The sequence below is a fragment of the Epargyreus clarus genome, unplaced genomic scaffold (assembly GCF_041222505.1).
Source record: "Epargyreus clarus isolate Ecla_fem2 unplaced genomic scaffold, WU_Ecla_fem_2.2 ptg000001l, whole genome shotgun sequence".
NCBI classification, from domain to species: Eukaryota; Metazoa; Arthropoda; class Insecta; order Lepidoptera; family Hesperiidae; genus Epargyreus; species Epargyreus clarus.
Window position 1 is genome coordinate 5,203,547 of NW_027332209.1, and position 21,913 is coordinate 5,225,459.

Below are 21,913 nucleotides of genomic sequence, written 5' to 3' on the forward strand. Positions count from 1 at the left end.
CAAATTATTAATGATAACACTATTTTTCCAAAACCGTCAATCACATTAGGATTTGATTCCCAGCAAGGCTAAACTTAAATAGGGCATTTACAACGTAAGCTAATACATTATATATCGTCAATCGCAGATAGATAACAAAATTAAGACGTAGGTAATACATGAAATGAAATGAAATATATTTATTTTGTATAGGCCAACGACGGCACTTACAAATTGTCAGTTACAATATTTTTCTTAAACTACTATCGGATCGGAACGCGACTTCTACTGAGAAGATCCGGTAAGAAACTCAGTGGGTTTGTCTTTCTTTTCAATAATAATTATTCTCTTTTTTTTTAATGCCATCATTTTTAGATACAATTAACAAAGCACTATAAAAATACATTATTATACACATAACTTCATCCTTTTTTAAGTTGTTTTTAAAATCAACAGACCGTAAATTAAGTTTCCATTACACAATAAATTCTATCCGCGGCAATATTTTCGCGAGTTGACAAATCGATCAACGTCTCTGTAACACATTATAAATTCGATCCACCTGCTCCCTCATAGACGATCCATCAACGACCAAATATAAAACACTTGATAACTTCACAAATGAAAAATTATTACGCTTTCAGCTTATTGTTGTTTTATTACGTTTGTAGAGAGCCAATCTGTTTTCCAAGTTATTTGTGACATAAACTGTGGCTATTTCAGCTTTGAAAAAGTTATGTTTAAGATGACCTAAAAAAATAACGATTTAACAAATGAGGTCGTGAAGTCCAGTTTAAATGGACCTTCAGCGTCTTACTTTAGGAAGGTAGAGCTAGAATCGTTTAATCAAGATAATATCACTGTTGTAGTCCGCGTAAAACTGCTAGTCCGCTCTGAATATAGAAATGAATCGCGTCGGCATAGCAAATTGACTACACCTGCTCGCAACAACTTCAGAGCGGATTGGTAGTTTGGCGCGGACTATACTTATTTATCTACCGATTTTAAGCGTAAAGCAGTTCTTGCATTTCGGTATGTGTGGATACTACCTTTTTTATATTATAAGAGTAGCAGACGAGCATGCAGTCCACCTGATGCTAAGTGGCTACTGTCGCCCATGGACATCTGTAATCAAGCCCAGATAGGATTAGATATTCCTACCTGAGGTCGGCCACAGATGCGCCGTTACCTCTGAGGACTAAGCTGGAACGCCTCGGAAAAGTCTTTCTCCCTTACCACACTTTTCAAACCGGAACACAGCAGCACTGCTGTTATTAGGTAGAAATAGGTGTGGCGGTAGTGCCGCCGGAGTCGAACCACAAAGGGTTCTACCACCTTCAACCTGGCTTGTAATATGGACCATCTTATAATATGTTAGTCCTCTTGAGTGGCAGCGATTTGTAATCGGCTTCAGGTACAACTACTATACTATATGAAGATTATTAAAGATGTGCATGGGCGTTCTCCAGCGCGTCTTCATGACCCGACAGCTGACACGTACCATCAAGAAGCGTAAGATCGAATACCTCGGCCATGTGCTTAGACACGATAGGTATAATCTGCTACAACTCATCATGATGGGCAAGGTGGAAGGGAAGAGGCGCGCTGGACGCCGGAAAAAGTCGTGGCTAAAAAACATCAGGGAGTGGACAGGCATCACATCTGTCAAACAACTCTTTCGCCTGGCCATGGACAGAGAAAGGTTCAAGAAACTAACGGCCAACCTTCAGTAGTGAAGAGGCACATGAAGAAGAAGAATGGGCGGCAGAGACTACCTACCGTCAGGTGCAGTCCACGCTTGTTACTTCAGTTCTAAAAAGGAACCTACTTCTAAATTCATGATCAACTGAAAATTTCCACAAAGTTCAGTGAACTTTAACAAACAGGGTTTACGTTCGTTTGATATTGAAAAAATAAAAATCTATTTATGAGGTTTTTAAAATCCCAATGCTGACAATGATTCATAACAAACATTGCTTTAAATGACTTTATTTCCCATTTTCCCATTTGGCTGAAATTGTGGAAAATATTGCTCAATTACTGCTTCAGTATTACAAGCAATCAGGATGAAACGTCCATTCGTTCTGTAACAATAATGAAGTCACTGAAACATTTAATTTCCAAAAGCTATAAATCAGTTATGAGTCATGGTTAATGAGTATGTTAATGCAATTGAACTATATAATTATCTATCTGCATTGTAAATGATTTCCACATAATTGTGGGAAATGGGACGATCCGCGTGGTGGAGTGAAGCCATTCCGGTCAGACGTGCTAAGAGTCCCGGGTTCGACTTCCGGTTAGATAGATATGTAATGAATTTGGATATCTGTTCTGGGTCTAGGTGTTTGTGTATTCGTCTTTGTGTGTGTCCATGGGACCCACGATACAGGGAATCCTAGGGTGGGACTGTGAGCGTAGAAAGTCTTATTGAAAAAAATATCATTATTAAACCTTAATAATAGACTTTTATTTTTTATCGTTCTTGGCCTCAACCCATTACTGTCCGCCACGCTGACCAAGTGCAAATTAAACTTCACACACCTTTGAAAACTATTTTGAATTTTCCGCAAAGTAACGCCTGATACAATTAACTACCTTTTAACATTATGTCTTGTTTCACTAGTGGGGTGGTATTACTCGCTATATGTCCGGTCAGTTACAGCAACACGGGACTATAATTTAACAGTACTACAACTCAAATTTTCCCGAGAGTATATATAACTTCGTAGGGTCCGTGTAGACCCTTAACGGATGATAAACGAGACTTCGTCTTCACCCACGATATACATAGTACATTTATGTACACGAAAAAGACAAGAAAGGTTATTCAAATCAAAAACCAATGAACCGCTGTATAAGCCATACATAAAGTGACCATTTATTGTGACCAAAACGGGACATTGTCTTTTTTCATGTCAATTTTTACTTGAAAAAAGCTTTAATATATTAATCTTATTTAAATTATAACAATATTTTGTATAATAATAACTATTTTTGTAATTTGTTTTGTTAATTTATATGCTTGTACGTGGGTGACTAATCTTGCAGCTAAATTTGTAACTAACTAACTAATGATAGAGTTTGCTGTTAATTAGATACAAGGGAAATTTTCTTTTAAATATTGCAATTTTTAATTTTTAATATTTAGTTATCACTATTGTCATTTGGGAAAACGGGACAATTTTGTATCCTGAGGTTCATTTCAGGGACAACGGGACGAAACATCGAAAAAGGGACTATCCCGTTCAAAACGGGACGTATAGTCGGACATTGTGTTTGACCGTGTGGGCAGTTATTCATCAATCTGGATTCTTCAACCGACAGTTAGCTACAGATTATTCTAACACTGGATGGATGCCCAAATCATTGTACAAGTAATTTTTAGGGTTCCGTAGCCGACGGGTAAAAACGGAACCCTATTACTAAACCTCCACTGTGTATCCGTATGTCCGTCTGGCACAGAACTCTATGTCTTGAACCGCAATAAATACTTGACATCTTTAGAGAATATGTATAACGGGGCCCGCTATAACAACAGATACTAAAGAGAAAAAGAAAAACTTAAAAAAAAATGGGAATCGCCATACAATAAATTGTTACTTTTTATCGTTTCTCGCTTTATCTACTGAATTATAATACGAATACCGTTCAGATTTTCACAATGCATTTACTTCTATGGCTGCTATGATACCAAATACTAAAAATAAAAAAGAAATGAAAGTTTAGTGGTACGGAACCCTCAATGTCCGAGATCGATTCGTACTTGGCCCATTTTTAACCTACGCATGGAATAAAGTATGGTGATAAACAACTGTAATTTATTTGTTGGAAACTGTTCCTAATGTGACTTTCGGCGCCACTTCAGGATTCAGGAAAAACAAGATTAATTATATAGTTACATATGATAAAGGTATATGTGTATTCATTTATATTTGTGTGTATGGACTGTTCCGACCTAATTGTTCGTACTACACATTGACACACACACATAGACTGAAAGTTGTCCTCTATTAACTTTTTTTGTTTTTATAACGTTAATGACCACTGTAACTCATGGACACAAATGTCCATGGGGAACAGTGGTCATTTAATGAAGCCTATTTTTTCTAATATAATAGACGCAGACGACCATGGAATCTACCTGGTGGTAAGTGGCTACTGCCGCCCATGGACATCGTTAATCAACCTCAGATAATATTAGATTACTACCTGACTTCGCCTATAGATGTGCCGCTATCCCTGAAGACTAAGCTAGAGTGCCTCGGATAAGTATATCTTCCTAACCACACCATTCAAAACAGAACACAGCAGCGCTTAGCACTGCTGTTGTTAGGCAGAAATAGTTGTGGTGGTGGTGCCATCGGAGACTAACCAGAGAGGGTTATACCACCATATAATATATAGAGTCCATATTCATTTTCATTTGCAAACATCGATATACGAGTACGTATAAATTGCCAATTTTGATACTGCCAGGAAACCGTTTTGGGAAAGCCATCTGTGGAATGAGAAATCGATCAATATCTTCGTGAGGTAACGGATTTATGGGTAGATTACACTTAGAAGGCTATTCTGCCCTCCAGCAATAGAATAACCCGGTTCTGGAATGAATAATTGAACAATATTAAACTAATTTCTGGATAGTGTCGTTTTAGTAAATCATTCAATGTACAAAATGTACTTATTGTGTAGTGACTAACAAGATTCATTGCGATTACAGTGAAAATAAAAAAACTAGATTAGTAAAGTTGACACGAAATACAACGAAATTAAATAATATATATATTTATTTTATATATATATATATGTATGATTTAATTATTATTTATTTACATTTTAGATAATATTATTTATTTCTAAAGAATGTAAATATAAACGGACTATACTATACTCAAATTTATAAGCCATTTGAATATCAATAACCTATTTAATAAAATTCACAAATTTTGGCAAAAAAGTAAGAATCGTTGTCAAGCGTGGAGAACTTATTGTAACACACTTTCAAAGAGCTCTTAATCGTAATGAAGCAATTCCGATGGTAATAATACGTAATGAATGCCAGCATCGCGCCCCAGAAAGATTTGGGTCGTCCCATGACAGATGGAAATTAGGATAAAACAACATTACGACTTCAGGCTCTACTTAACACCCTAAGACTGTGTTGATGTGTTGTTACGAACCTTACGCGAATACAATTTTCTTGCATTTATAAAGGAAATGTTATCATCTAATTAATTATTTTGCATGCTTATATTATGAGGTGAATGAATAGGTAGCCTAACTAACAATTAGTTACTGCGGCTCATAGGTATCTACATATGATTAAATCAACGTCGGTCACAGCGAGCTAGTTGAAAGTGTTGCATCTGATGACTCTTTTGTCAATCTTTCAGGTTGTTTAATCACACCCTTCAAATCGAAAAACAGCTATGTTTACCGAAGAGTTATATGACATGTGAGCAATGGAAACGGAAAACGAATATGCAACATACAAGATTTGAATAGCATCTGTCGCTAAGTAGTTATGGGCACTAACCAATAAATCTACCGGGAGGTCCATCGGAGATCAGCTTTAAATACTTACATGCCCCAAACCAAAAAACAACAACTTACTTTCACTTTCATCAATTGATAGTGACACATTCACAACTAATATCTTCAGTAGTTAAACTCCCTACGAGTACTCTTTTTAATTCCTAGTGAAAGTTGAAATGTTCTGGACAACACCAATTGGGATATAAATCTCTATCTGGGAACATTGTCCGCTCCAGCCCTAATTGGAAAACTGAACATTGATTGTCACGCCCTGTTACCGTTTAATCCATTATGTTCCTAGAGTCAGATAATTGTTCAGTAATTTGAGTTATGCAAATGTTCTTAGATAGCCCTTTTTGTATTATTATATTTTTTTTTATATTTATACCTAAACAATGAGGTAGACGCGCTGATGGAAAGCAGTCACCATCGCCTATTAACATTTATAACACCAGAGGAGTCGCCAATGTATTGCCGCCAAATTGTAGTAAAGTTGCTATCCGGTTACCGCTACTCATAGATCTGTCATAGTCGGTCTATTACTCTCCTACTGCTGTACATAAGTCTCCACCCTGAGTGCATATGGGTAGACTTCACACGCCTTTAAGAACGTTTAAATGACAAGCAGCAAAACCAATATGCTACGATCAAGAAGGTGTCACAGTCTATATGTAGAAGTAATTCTGAGTTTTGTTGGAAGGGCGTGGATTCCAGCTGATCAAACATGAACTACCATTTTAGTCATCTGGACTGCATTGCAGAGCTATTGCAGCGTAGTTATTCGAAAAATCAGAGGTGCCTTGGATTCGGAAGACGAATCCGATTATAAGAAGAAGATTAAGAGGCCTTCAAAGAACTGTGTATAAACATCTGTAATCAACCCAATAGGATTAGAGACCTTCCTAGAATCTTCCGCAAGTGTGTTGTTCTCCCTGAGGACTAAGTTGAACCGCCTCGTGTAACTTTTCCTTTGCGGAGTAACTTTTCCTTTCACACTGTTTTTGTCTCTCTGCGTTTGACATAACATCAAAATTTAAATTACGTTATATTATTTTAATTACGGACCGTCCTCGCGGTTTTATTATGACAAATACATGTCAGTCACAACACAATTCAAATATAACCATGAATGCTGTCCCACACATTCGAATATTTAGTAAGTTAGACAATTACCTCCTAAAAATGCTTAATTTTTGTTTTTTGTGGGCAAAAATCGGATACACTGATTAAATGACGATAGTATACCACTACAAAAAACAAAACTAGGTTATATCAAAATAGATATATCAATATGAACTCCTCTGCTAATAACAAAATACTTTTATCATTTAAGGCGCTTTTCTCTTTAATCGCTAATATTTTGTTTACGTAGCTATATTGAAGTAAGTGAGCAAATAAATCATTACTCTTACTTACAGGTTTCAGCTAAAACATGTTTTTACGATTTTGCTTCGTCACCCATAATTGCTGAATCCGCACAACTTGATTTATTTCCCTCAGTCAAATATTAAATTGTTGGTTTTTTTCCTTTCGGTAAACATTTATTGTTTTTGAGGCCGTCAGGGTTTTTACAATCACGCTTTCTACACATAGCTTTAGGTATTTTGTGATATTTTGTTACGTAAAAACAAAAATCCAAACTAAAAGCAAAATTCGAAATTATATAAATTAACATGTCTCTATCGGGGATCGAACCTTGAAACTGCGTTGTTAACTGATAGATACAGTAACCACTGAGCCTCACGGGTAACTATTGTAATTCATAATATGGTGTCCATAAATCATGTAACAACTAACAAGCCCATTTAATATGTGTCAATAATTTCTTGTCTTCAAGCAAATCTACAGTAGGTATTGATTACTCTTACTTCAGTTAATTCAACCATAATTTATTACAACGAAGAAGAGCGCCTAAATTTTGCAGGTAACATCGGTTTTCCTGCATATGTCACCATGTACAACTCACACCCGAAAATATATAAAACCATACACTTGGAATTGTTTCGCTTGTCATCCTATAACTATGTATAAAATCATGTTTTTGTATGTACACGGATGCACACCACTCATACACCTCAATAAATTATCTTTTCCCTTGATGTTTCTTCTGAAGTTCATGTTAACTCAAATTATTCATTTTTAATACGATTTTATTAGTTTCACCTGTATGTATGTATGTTTGTGAGATTATGGGTTTGTGTGAAAGCGTGTTTTTAAGCTTTTTTTAACTATATATATTTAATCATTTCATTAAACATCCATACCTATATCTACATAATAAAAGAACTGACTGACAATATACTTAAAATCAGTGAACAGGACTTATTTTTATAAGAGCTCTTAGAAAAAGAAGTTAGAAAGTCTTTTTGAAAAGTTGAAAGCTTGTCACTTAATGACACGATTATAATAACTAACTTCAATTTAATCAACCGTATTTAGTAAAATAATTACTGAAACTTGTGATATTAACAAAGTTTACGTTCCCGCTGATTACAAGCTATTTGAAATTAAATTTCAGATTGAAAATTATTTTAATTTAGAACCTATTCAATTCCATAAACAAAATTTACTGATTACTTGTTGTAATTTCAACGAAGATCTTATTTCATTTTACTTTATGACACGTCATTACCGTGTACCGGTAATTAAACCGCTGAAAACATTACCTACGTATGACGTCACAGGATTTATTCTCTTTTCATATAGTCAAACAAGCACGCCGTTCTTCATATTAAGTGACTGGCTGTGCCCCACGGTTTCACCCGAGTTAAAAAGAAACAGGGGCACAGCTAGTTCTAAAATATAAGTAGCCTAAGTTACTCCTTATAACGTCATCTACCTGCCAATAAAGTCCCGTCAAAATCGGTCCAGCCATTTCAGCCATTTCAGAACAAACAGACAACAGACAAAAAAATTAAAAAATGTTTCTTTTGGTGTACCTATGTACCTTATGTATATTCATATGCATGTAGTAAAAAGCGGTTATTTCAATATTAAAAACAGACACTCCAATTTTATTTATATGTATAGATGTAAAGATAAAGAAGAAGGGAGTAATAACTATAGTAAATAGTGGTTGAAACTCGCCCTTTTAATCAATTCGATATTTGAATCCCAGACACGCACTTCTGGTTTTTGAAAACTATGTGTTATTAGATATTAATTATCACGTCCAATAACGGTGAAGGTAAGCATCGTGAACCCACACGCCTAAGAGTTCTTAAAACATTCAAAAGTGTGTGGAGTATACCTATTCCTACTTGTATATTCGTAAATCTCTCATGCTTGATTATTTAAATCTAATCCAAAATTCCGGCACTTCTCTTTGCCTCTCCCTTGTTTTCCATTGAGCGATTCGAAACCTCCACCTTCTTTGTATTCTACTTTCTATATCTATATAACGGTCTGACGCGCAAAGGGTCCCGGGTTCGATCCCCGGCCAGACAGATATCTAAATGATGAATTTAGATTTCTGTTTCTGGGTCTGGGTGTTTGTGTATTTGTCTATGTGTGTGTCCATGGCACCCACGACACAGGGAATCCTAGTGTGGGGCTGTGAGTGAAGAAAGCGTTTTATTATTATTATTTTTTTTTTGCAGTGGGAAACCTTTACAATAAACGCCCTTTTCTATTACATTCTCTACTGAAACAAGTTATACTCATACATTCACGTCGCCTCCTGATTAAGAATACGTATATGAGAAATGAATTATCCCGCCATTTCATCATTTTCATCAGCATATTATTATCTGTATAAATTGACATCGGTAATAACAAATAATGGATACTCACTCGGAAACAAAAGTTAATTAAAAATGGAATTTACGGCGTCATTAAAAATAACACCCTGTGTATGACTTCATGGCAACCTTAGATGAGTAAAATACATAGATCGATCACTCCTAAAGATATGTGAGGTCTACCAATACGCACTTGGCCAGCGCGGTGGATGGCCTAATCCGTCTGTCATTCTGAGAGTAAACCCGTGCCCAGCAGTGGGGCAATAATGGGTTGATGTTTATCACTCCTAACAAGAAAGTGTAACCGGTTTTGAGAAATTAAATTGTTTCGTACATAAAGTGTCACCACGTCTCCGTTCTACAATGTCCCTGAAATGTTTGAAATACTTATTAATTTACTAGCTGAGCTGGCAAACGTTGTGTTGCCATAAAAATAAAAAAATATTAAGGGTGAATAACCCTTATCTCTTAGAGGTATAAAAAATAGATAGTAGCCGATTCTCAGACCTACTGAATATGCATATAAAATTTGGTCAAAATCGGTAAAGCCGGTTCGGAGGAAAGAATTTCAATTATAAGATTACGTAAATTACGTAGTATTAGTTATTTATACTTAAAATTTCTTTTAAAATGTTGTTTTATTGGTCAAAAATTCAAACAATAAATGATAAAATTATCTTTTAGTGGCTTCATTCAATTTCAAGGCGGTGAAGTATCTTTCTATTTTACTTATCAAAGATGGAAACATAAAATGTCGTGAGTATAAACAGAAACAAATATTAAACCGTTATCGTAATATCTGTTTGACACGATTTGGTCGGTAACTTTTCTATAAAACCTACGTATATTGTGTTTGGATAAGTAATGATTACTTTTTTATTATATTGAAGTAGTTATTGAGCATGTACCCCACTTGATGGTAGAAGGCCACTGCCGCCCATGGACATCTGTGACCCACTGCATATATAACAGGAATTCTACCCGATCACAGTTGCGGTGTCACTCGTCACGACAAAGATTATAAATGTAAGCCAACACACATCCATACCCTTTCATCCAAACGAAAAAGGGTCACGCTCGATAGGTAGAGGCGACTAAAAGGGGGCTTCCGGGGTTGCGGGCGGCAAGAGTGGGGAGCTCGAACCGTCCAGTAAGCGACCCCAGGAAGGGCGGCGGTTTGTGTGTTCGCATACCGTCGTGAACACCAGATGATTTGGGAGGAGCGAAAACTGCTCTCCCAGGGCAGAACCCGATCGGGGCTTCGCGCTTGGAGGACTCCGGTTGTGTTCCGTCGGAGATCCCGGAGTTCTCCAACAAGCGATGAGGACAGCCACCGGGGGGGATTTAGTGCAGTAAAAATCCCACATAACTCGACGTCGCTCCCACGTCGTCGGGTACATTTTGAAGGTTTCCCCCTCTTTAAAAAAAAATAAAAAAATATAATAAAAGGTATGGCGATGGAACCTCACCGGCCCACCACCTTTAAAACTTATATACAGTACCTATTTTGTGTCCATTTATGTAAGTAATATTTATTTTATTTCATAATAAAATGTAATTAATTTCAGTTAATTGTTGAGACAAATGTTAATCTAATTTAAAGATACTTATTCATAGTGAAGTCCTACGATTCCTGGCTAGGGAAATAGATTAAAAAATATATATATAGTTTTAGTTATTGTGAAAATTGGACTCCTTATAGGATTTTCACTATTCATTATAGTGTAAATGTCTTTAAAGGTACGTTTAAAAATTATGTAATAATTATATTCTTGGGTAAGGCTTATTGATCTTGTGACACATACTTAGGAAGTGTAACATCACTATCAATTGATTAAATCCAAACCATTGGAGTCAATTCCGAAAATGAAATTACGTATACGGTCATATATTAATAAGAATATGCATACACGCATGCGTACATACAATACATTCATACATACAAACACACATACATTCTCCGTAATTAATACACATTACATATACCTAAGTATAATTGAACATGCCAATAAGTTTCATTATTGCTTTATTACAGTTAAATTTATTAAAACAGTTATTAAAGGCAAAATAACTGGTATTTACGTGTGTCCATATACCCTGTGGTTTACATGAATCAGTGAACGTCACTAATTTTCGCTCAAAACAATTGAAATATAGACAATATTCAAATGCAAGTCGTTGCTCGGTGACAACTGAAATTAAACTAAGTTATTTTTTTTTTCTACAGCAGTGATAGCCTAGTGGTTAAGAAACTCGGCCCCTCGATCGAGGGGACCGAGGTTCAAATCCCAGGCACCCTTGATTTTTCAAAGTTATGTGCCTATTAGAAATTAATTATGACTTGCTAAACGGTGAAGGAATACATGGTGAAGAAACCTGCATACCTGAGAGATTTATAGAAAAAAAATAAAAAATCTCAAAGGTATGTGCAGTCTACCAATACGCACTTGGCCAGCGCGGTGGACTATGGCCTAATCCTTCTCATTATGAGAGGAGACCTGTGCCCAGCAATGGGACAGTAATGGGTTGTTGTGGATGAAATATTTTTTTCTAACTACAACGCGATCTTTGCCGACATAATTAAGTTAATACATATAATGTCAGAATGTCTCACAAAAGAAAGTAAATGACATCCCCATACTCGAATATTACATGAAAACAAAATAAAAATGCTGCGACATAACTGCTTTTAAATTCTACATTATAATTTAAATTAAAGAGGAAACCAATCTTTGGTTTCAATTCAATATAAAAGAGTCTTACGGCGGCTTCCCATGGTCCGGGATTCTACGGATCTATGCCTTATCGGAGGACGATCACGGAAAGAAAAGGACCGCACCACAACCCTTCAAACGGTGCATGTTTTTCCGTCGGTCTTAATTGAAAGCTTATTCAGTGAGAGGATGCAACGCACTCTTGGAGTTACCAACTGGCAGATCGTGGCAGATCCGACGTACCTTCCGCTATGAACTCGTTACTACAGACACTTCCGACGGCGCGTCGCACATCGTTGTAGATCCTTATACTGTGGTTGTGGTCTGTATCCTTAGTATGACTTTTTATTTACTTTATTTATTTACACTATTTTTTGTTGACAAAGATGACTATTTTTGTTTTTGTTTACGTATTTCCCATATATGTCCAATCAGTTCTGATACAATCCACTAGGGGCGCTAATTGGAAATGTGTGGGCAAATACGTAAACAAATACCAAAACAGTCAGTTTTATAAAAACATAAAATAAAAACTACTACTGGTCTGGTCCCTCCGTTATATCACCGATCGTTGGAAGCCACAATTACAGAAAATCATTACCTGACTGTACCAACAAATTGTATTCTTAACGCATATAAACATTGATTAGAAAATAATGGAGTGAGTAAATTATTATTTCACTAGGTAAGACTAGCAAATAACACAATGTGCGTACTACACAAGCAGAAGCGTACCTATAAACCAAAGATACGTAGAAAATACGTCATAACATTAGGTTGTTTATGCATTGGTATATTAAATTTGTACCAAAGCAGTTAAAATTGAAAGCATTAATCCATGAATTTTTTAACAGCTTATCAAAAATAACTGACCGACATAGTTGTGTTAACTTTTCGTGTATGTAGAATCGCTATATTTGCCAATGGAACTAATAGAATAGATCTACACTAATATTATAAAGAGGAAAACTTTGTTTGTTTGTTTGGTTATAATGGATAGGCTCAAAAACTACTGGACCGATTTTAAAAATTCTTTCACCATTCGAAAGCTACATTATCTACGAGTAACATAGGCTATATTTTATATGAAATATATTTGATAAATAGATATTGAGGCGGTACAAAGTTTGCCGGGTCAGCTAGTAGTTTATAACTTTGCTAAGCCCCCTGATGTGCAGTGGTCATTGTCGTCTATAAAGTATACATCATATACGTAAGACCGATCACAGTTGCATTGATGTCCGCATTTTAGTCATGCGTGGAGCTGTCTCCATGCATGACTACATACGGATTATGAGTTTAGTAATTTTACTAAATGTTTATTTACACTTTTTAATTTCAAATAGCATCATATTTATTATCGATAAAATTTGGTGTTAACCATATTTATGTCGATGATAACAAAATTTATACGTATAGATAGCCTCATTCTAGAAAAAAAAACTAGTCAGAAGCAATAATATGTTACGTGTATTAATCTACTTAACCCACTTACGAATCAAATCCGTAAGTACATCATTATAATCAACTTTTTAACGTCCGCTTCGGCAGTTTAAATTTCGAATTCAAGTTTTCCCAATTACACCCGACCCTAAACAAATTTAAAACTATCTGCCGTAGTTTTAGCGACCTCAACCGCTCAACTTAAATCACGTGTGCTAGAGAAATGATTAAAAGTTGAGCGGGTACTAGTGATGGGCCGCGTACATTAGTGATGGCCTTATCCGTATAATCCATATTATTAAGATTATAAATATATATTAGTGTAAAATCGATGACATTAGTAATATATTTCAAAATAGGAATATATAACTGAATAGTAGCCGATCTTTAACTTGACGTTGAGACTGTGTGGATGTAAGTGACAAATTACGAATAGAACGGATTCCCAGAAGTCAATCAATCACGATTGAGGAAATACCCCTGAGAATTAAGTTGAAACATCTAAATTTATTAATGAATTTAATTCGGTATATAAGTTAACCGTATTCAGTTATAGGTATGATGACATTGGCTTTTTGTACCTATTACGTAATATTAACTTAATGAGTGGCTTTGAAATTTTTGAATGGAGACAATCTATGTTTTACTCTTGTTGCAACCGTGGTATTACTTTTCTTGATGAAGAATTTATTAGATAAACAGTTTATGTTAAATGAAACCCCAATACTATAAACAAAGATATACATATAAAAAAGAAGTGTATCTTTATCCTCCGAGAACTCTAAAAATACGTCCAAACATCACTAAAACTTATTTCACTTTCTAGTTCGACTTCTAGTATAAGTATTTAATAACAAATCTTTTAATTACGTCATAGAAGCAGTGAAGTCATTAAACCAGTGTCCCCTTGTTGATAATAACAAACTATAGCTAATTAATTCCCGTTTAAAATTACTCTATAACCTCCCTAAAAGTCCAAACTATGCAGGAAAGTTGATAGTCAATTAGTCTATGTCACCGAAACTACTTCAAGCGATATCGTCTGTCCAAATTAATTAATCCTAGACAAAATGTTAATTAAATAACATCAATACCGTTTACAAATTCCAAATACCATCTTGTTTTCGATTACCCAGTTATTTAGAACTGATTGTCAATATCACGAAAACGATATACCTATATCAGTTTTGTATAGTCATACTTCAGTCTTTTAATTTTTTTATGTAGCTGAAGTAACTCGTTGTTACTTCAGTTACATAAAAACTTGCTTGGTCAATTTTATGGTAAATGGTCACTGCCGATGGACATCTGTAACTAACTCTATACAGGATTACGTTACCACTCTTTAGGACTATTTGTATTTTTTTATATATATCTACACTAATATTATAAAGAGAAAAACTTTGTTTGTTTGTTTGATTGTATCTAATGAATAGGCTCAAAAACTACTGGAACGATTTTAAAGTTCTTTCACCATTCGAAAGCTATCTACGAGTGACATAGGCTGTATTTAAATGAAATATATTTGATAAATAGATTTTGCGGCGGTACAAAGATTGCCAAATTTACCAAATGTTATTTTACCAAAAGGAAATGGAAATCACTAAAAATGCTTTTCATTTTACCCATTTCATTTTACCCAACAGAAAGAGCTTAAAATAATGGAACAAAAGGAAACCTTATTGCAAACGGAAAATTGTTTCAAGCTAGGAAAGAAACTTAAAAAGAAAAAATATAAGGCAACGGTAAACGGCAATAGTTATCTTTTGTCAGTTCGTAGTTGTCCGCTTTAGAATTCTTATAAGATTGATATTTCTTGTTTGTCTATCAACAATATTCATTTTAATTTCTCCAAACGAGAACATTTTTTTCTTGTGATATTTTAATGATGTGTTATTTTTAAACTGTAATTTTAAAATATAAGTTATATTCAATAATCCTACAAGTTACATTTAATTATTTACAATATTAACGATATTTTTATATAATATTTTTAAATAACAATAACTTATTATTATTTATATAATCACTGGCTAGTAAGATTGTATGAGTTAGCATAAAAAAGAAAAAGAATTCTCAAAGCGTTTGAATTGTATTTTGCGCGGGAATACTAAAAGTTGTTTAAAGGTTCAAGAAATAGTTTTATTCTTTCAATTTAGGTGTGGATTTTAACTTGTGAGGTGTCATGGGATTGGTCTAAATTGCTAGACTAACCAAGGACTATATTTTTAAGCAGTTGGGTTTTCGTTTTTTTAATTATTGCTAGTTCTCAATCAACAAATTTCAGTTTGTAAGCCAAGTAAATTTTGTAAATACGTAATATATAATAGATATACAGAAGTTATAGAAAATATTAATAGGTAATTCTATATCTATTATCGTATTTTAAGTGCATCCTAGAATTAGATGTGTATATAAACGTTGAAGCAACGTGATTTAACATCCTTATCAAATTGAAATGCTTCTTCCGATGTTTATTTATACACGACAATTAAGATAGGACGCGACCCGTCTCATCAACTTTCATTGAGAATAAACGAATCTTCTTATCTACAGGTCATCGCGCGTGGAACAACGGGGCTGATACGGAGACTTCCTGACCAGCTGTGACCCGATAGCCTCTGCAATGGCTTATCAGCGACCAACCAATCTCTTATTGACACAGCCCAGCGGCACTTATCAGTCGCGGACGAAACACGCTCGAGTAGCCACCTAAATGAGAACACTCAAGTCTAAAGGATGGCTAGTCCTGACGTTCGGATAAAAAGACTTCTTATGACCAAATGATGTGCGTTGTAACCGGGATAAAATGGGTGATTTATTTCCAAGTATACCGAAGAGTACGTCGGCTAGTGAAGGGGAGTACAATTGGAGTGTTGGGTTGGACGCGTACTCCACTGACGAGGAGCTCGCTGCAGTCGAACTCTTCAAGGACTACCCAGAAGCGTTGCTGCGATTCGCTTCGGTGTGCTGCGCTCTGTTCATGCTAGTTGGCATACCCGGAAACCTGATCACTATCATTGCCTTGGCGAGATGTAAAAAGGTAAGCGGGTGTATTCATAGTATGTTTATTAATAACATTGTTGTTGTTTGAAATTACACGTATATTATGTTTGTGCGATTAGAACAGCGGGCTTAATACGCGTTGTGATAAGTCTTAATCGTTTAATACTAGTCAATATTTAATTCGTACAGTATTAATTGCATTAAGTAGGTTAAATATTTACAATGGACGCCACTTACACGGTAACATTTCCAATCATTAGTTCACAATATTATATTTATTTTAAGATTTTCTATAGGCGATGTATCTTAACATTCAGTTATAAAAATATCATACAAAGTTTACCTCTTAGAAAAGAAAATGTTTTTTGCGAATATAAATTACTACTTAAATATGATTAATAACATGAATTGCTCTTCAGACTTGAGTGGAAGATCGATCAAAATAGTATTAACTCGAGTCTTCGCTGAGAAATACGTAGTTTCCGTGACGAACTTCCTGTAGCCTCCGTCTCTATTATCAGCTCCTATAATATAAGCATAAAATTGCATTGTTATAGACATTGCACGTGTACCTTCAGCTTGTTCATATAATTGGAAGTAACTAATATTCTTTTACATGAGTTTTACACGGCATATTACCGTGGAAATCACGGAACAAAAAACTACATTGTTCCATGGTACAAATAATATGGAATAAAATGCTCGCTAAAATTAAAAGCTTGTAAAAAGCTCCTATTATTACATTAGAAACAATAAGTACATATATTAATCGAAATAGAAACCCCAATCTACTATAGTTATTTAAATTGAACCTAGACACTTAAATATATTTTGCAGTTTTCTATTTAGATCCTAATAGGTTAGGTACTAAGTTCCCGCCCTTTGTAAGATTTATTTTTTCAATAAGTTACACGTAACAGCTGATAACTGTAATAGTAGACTACCTTGTTGCGAATAACTTCGTATTAACATTATTTTAAATACATGATTCTCAATATCTCTTTCAATCAAATTGTCATTTTTGCATTAGCACTGAACAAAACTTCCCGCATACCAACTTGATATTCCACTTTAATATCCTGAGAGTTAATTACAATAACAATGGCAATAAAATCCATACTAATTAAATCCTACACATAGAGCCATGATCAATGTAAAGTACCTAACTATTCCGTTATTAATTAAGTACTGTATCGGGACTAACCTTTACTACGTACATAATCAATGGATCTTCAACCTCAACTCACTAATTAATCCCGGGCTATCTGATTTCCTAACAGAGAACATTAGAGAAGACAAGCAATAAATATTACAAGTTGGTTAACGATCACTTGCTTGATAAGGCGGTCATAAATAATGTTTACAGGCTGGACCAGACTATACCTTTTGATAATGGTATTAACAGAAGTCATTGCTCTTAATCTTACGTTTCAACGGAGTTTTACAGATTTCTAGATGATAACAACTAAATCTGACTGCTTAATAAATATAGTTCAAAAAACTAAAAAACACGCTTTTATGATAAAATCAACTAAAAAGTAGAAAATAATTTTCAATCTAGGAATCAATTAAGGGACAGTAAAAATCGTTAATCCTGAGGATATTAATAAGGACAATGGTACAAAAATATTAAAATCGTGTATTGTCATCGGTTCTTGATAATTCTTCAAAATTTTGAATTAAACTGAACGTTCAATGTGGATAGAAATCGGGCTCAAAGATTCCGTTACTGTTACGTACATACATACATACAAACGTACAACCCAAGCTATATAAACGTGTTAAAAATATAACCTTTGATGGTTGTAGAGCGCTTTATGGTTCGAATCCGGAGGCACTACCCCCACACCTATTTCTGCCTATATAGCAGCGTTAAGCTTTGCTGTATTCTGGTTTGAAGGGAGACATACTTTTCCGAGGCGATTCAGCTTACTCCTTAAGAGTAACGGCACATCTGTGGCCGATCTCAGACAGGAATATCTAATCCTATCTGGGGTTGTCTTATCTATATTATAAAAAAAATCTCATTTGTGTATAACCGTCAATCTGTTTCTACCGTGACCGATCGAAATGATTCAAACGCCGTGTTAAAAATATTCTTCTCAGAATACATTTTAAAGTATTTTTGTAGCAGACTAGTCGTTATAATAAGACTAATAATATTTTTCCTTATTGTTTTAACTATGATATCCTAAGGACTAAGCTGGATCACCATAAATAGGTAGGTTATATAACAGTTTTAAGCAGTGCTATATAGCAAACATAGGTGTGTTTATGGTTGTCCCTGTAGTACCGGGACCAGAATAGGGCTACGGTATCCTCTGCCTGTCATAAAAGGCGACTAAAAGGGGCTTCCGGGTTGCGGGCGGCAAGAGTGGAAACTCCAACCGTCCAGCAAGCAACCCCGGGACGGACAGCGGTTTGTGTGGTCGCATATCGCTGTAATCACCAGGGGATGTGAGAGGAGCGTAAATTGCTCCCCCCAGGGCAGAGCCCGATAGAAGGGCATCGCGTTAGGAGGACTCCGGTTGTGTTCCGTTGGAGATCCCGGAGTTCTCCACCAAACGCTGAGGACGGCCACCGGGGGGGTTTTAGTGCGGTAAAAATCCCACATAACCCGGCGTCACTCCCATGGCGTCGGGTACCTTTTGAGGGTTTCCCCCTCGTCAACAAAAAAAAAGAGGTGTGTTTATGGTGCCTTCAAAATCGAACCACGTAGGATTACGCTACTTATAATAAGATACTAAAATAATTGCTTTACTATACACATGATTACACAGTAATCATAGAGCATATAAACCAACTTTACTTAACAACAATAACATTCTTAACCAACATTCCAGAAGCCCACGGGTGTTTGATAAAGATAAAGTGGTCAGCTTGAGTGGCAGCTGCTCATGACACACCTCGACTTATCTGGATGATAACTACCGGTCTTTACCACTTCTCATATGTTAGTGTAAGCAAACAAATTCTGACGTTTTTTTTATTGCGTGCCAGACTAATTTATTCTAGGCATTTTTGATAAGATTATGTTTAGAAAAGTTATTTTGAAAAAGTGTTTTTGAACTTAAATTTAAAAGAAAAGTTCGTTACTTTCATATCTCGATAAACATACACCACTAAGAGGTATAATATTTGAAACATGTGAAACTTTTTGAAGGTGGTAGAACCCTTTGTGGTTCGACTCCGGCGGCACCACCGCCACACCTGTTTCTACCTAATAACAGCAGTGTTAAGCGCTGCTGTGTTCCGGTTTGAAAGGTGTGGTAAGGGAGACAGACTTTTCAGAGGCGTTCCAGCTTAGTCCTCAGGGGTAGCGGCGCATCTGTGGCCGACCTCAGGTAGGAATATCTAATCCTATCTGGGTTCATTACAGATGTCCATGGGCGGTAGTAGCCACTTACCATCAGGTGGACTGCATGCTCGTCTGCTACTCCTATGTTATAAAAAAAAAAAAAAAAAAAAAAAAAAAAAAAAAAAAAAAAAAAAAAAAAAAACTATATTAACTATCAAACAAGTTGCAAACCTTAATTTCTTAAAACCACCAGTATTATACAGCATGCTAAATCAAAACTTCATTAGTAGTAGTTAGAATTTGCAATTAGAATGTTCTGTCAAATAAAATAAAAATATATATTTCTATCGAAAAAAGTAAAAATAAAATTCGTATTTTACTCGATACCGATATATCAATATACACGAAAAGTTTAAAATGATTTGATTCAATCTTAATCGTTGCTAACAAACCCAAATCGATTTGTAAACATTTATAGAAGTTCTCTTTACACACATTTTAACAAGTCAATATTTAATTGTTTACACAGGAAACTGATTCAAGGTTAAAACAGCTATCCGAGTGGTGATACGATAGCTTATAGTAAAATACTGTAATCTGAGCATAAGTGCATGCACACTGCACAGAATTATTTTGTTATATTTATATGAAGTATCATCGTCAGTAATCCATTACTGACCCACTGCCACGCACCGGTCTCTCAGAATGTGAGAGATCTACGCCGAAACCGCTGATCATGCTGATCAAGCTTATTGGTAGATTAAAAAAAAATTAGAAACATTTTTTGACAGTTCAAAGTGCTATAGATAACAACAAATTCTTTAACAATTAGAATACCTGCGCGTTAATTATTTTTTATATGAACATAATTTGTTACTTAAAGAGTCTGTGATTGGAATATGATATGTCTATTTTCTAATTCAGCTGTCACTATATGTTATAACGGCGACACCAAAGCCACTGTGTTTTAAATATGGCCAACCTAAGTCCAACCCTTTTTGGAGTTGCTCACAAATAGACATAAGCGGCTATCACTACACTCATGGACTCGTCCAGTACATGCTCGTTGAAATGGTTTAGCTATACAAATTTTATATAGACTTTCTTCAATCAAAACATAGACTTTATACATGGCTTTTTCAAACGAAAATATTTTCTTTACCTACATCGCGTATCACACGTATCACTCATTTACTGTCTTACATCGTAAAAAATAACCAAAACTATGCATCACACATTGAATTTTCTTTAGCAGCGACCCAGACTTGGGTCTCATCTCGGCAGGATTAGACTGCCCGGGATATAAAGATGGATCAAGTACCCCAAATAAAGGCGGCGGTACTCAATGCCTAATAATTCTCAGGTTACGCGAGTCCAGTTGAATTAACCCTTATTTTTCTAGACCACGGCTTTTATTATATAAAAGCGGAAACATGTTATCCTTATGAGAAGATGAAAAGGTTTATTTTTATGATTCTTAAAGAATCGTACTGATCAGCGAAATGATATCGTTAAAAATCGCAATAAAAAGCTTCTCGTGAGTTTTAGGCTGTACCAAGTTAAAGGTAGTATTAGACTATCATTTAAATCGTCAACAATTTATTACGGGTGCTCCTCTTAGAATAAGAAGAACTTTGGCTACAGCGTCTGACAAATGCGGATTGACAGACTGCACGTGCCTTTGAGAACGGTTTTAAAGACTTTTCAAGATGTTTCCTTCACTAATGATACTAATGATACGAGTAAAAAAACAGTTTATAATTAGCGCATATTTCGGAAAAAACAAAGACATGCCTGTAATTAGAAATTAGGCCTTGTATATTGTAAGACAAAATTCCTAGAACACTAAGCTACTGCTCTACCGAACCGTGAAATAAACAGTACAATATTAATGAGTTGAGATTCTGATACAAATTGACACTGTTTTATTACTGCCGTGCCGACTGAAGTTCAAAGACACTAGCAGTAGGTAAGACCTAAGACAATAAACATTATATTAAGAATCCCGTAGGTCAGGTCAGTCTATAAGCAATAAATAATTGCGACAGTTGATAAGAGATGGGCCTTTAAGACAGTTTACACATAATAGGTCTATTACTGACCCTTTCATCGACAATACGTTATTACATTATTGAATAACAATACGTATCGGCCTATAAGTCTAATAACCCAAACTTTAATCAAATTTTAAGTCA

The 21,913-nt window shown here is 35.2% G+C and overlaps 1 protein-coding gene across 1 annotated transcript in view; it reads left to right on the forward strand.

Moving 5' to 3' along the window:
• LOC140743571 (G-protein coupled receptor moody) overlaps positions 1–21,913 on the forward strand; it is a 130,470-nt gene that overhangs the window by 105,829 nt on the left and 2,728 nt on the right. The window contains exon 3 of the mRNA XM_073074964.1: positions 15,971–16,457. Coding sequence (XP_072931065.1) covers positions 16,224–16,457 — 234 coding nt within the window. The 5' untranslated portion in view covers positions 15,971–16,223. The remainder of the gene's footprint in view (positions 1–15,970; positions 16,458–21,913) is intronic.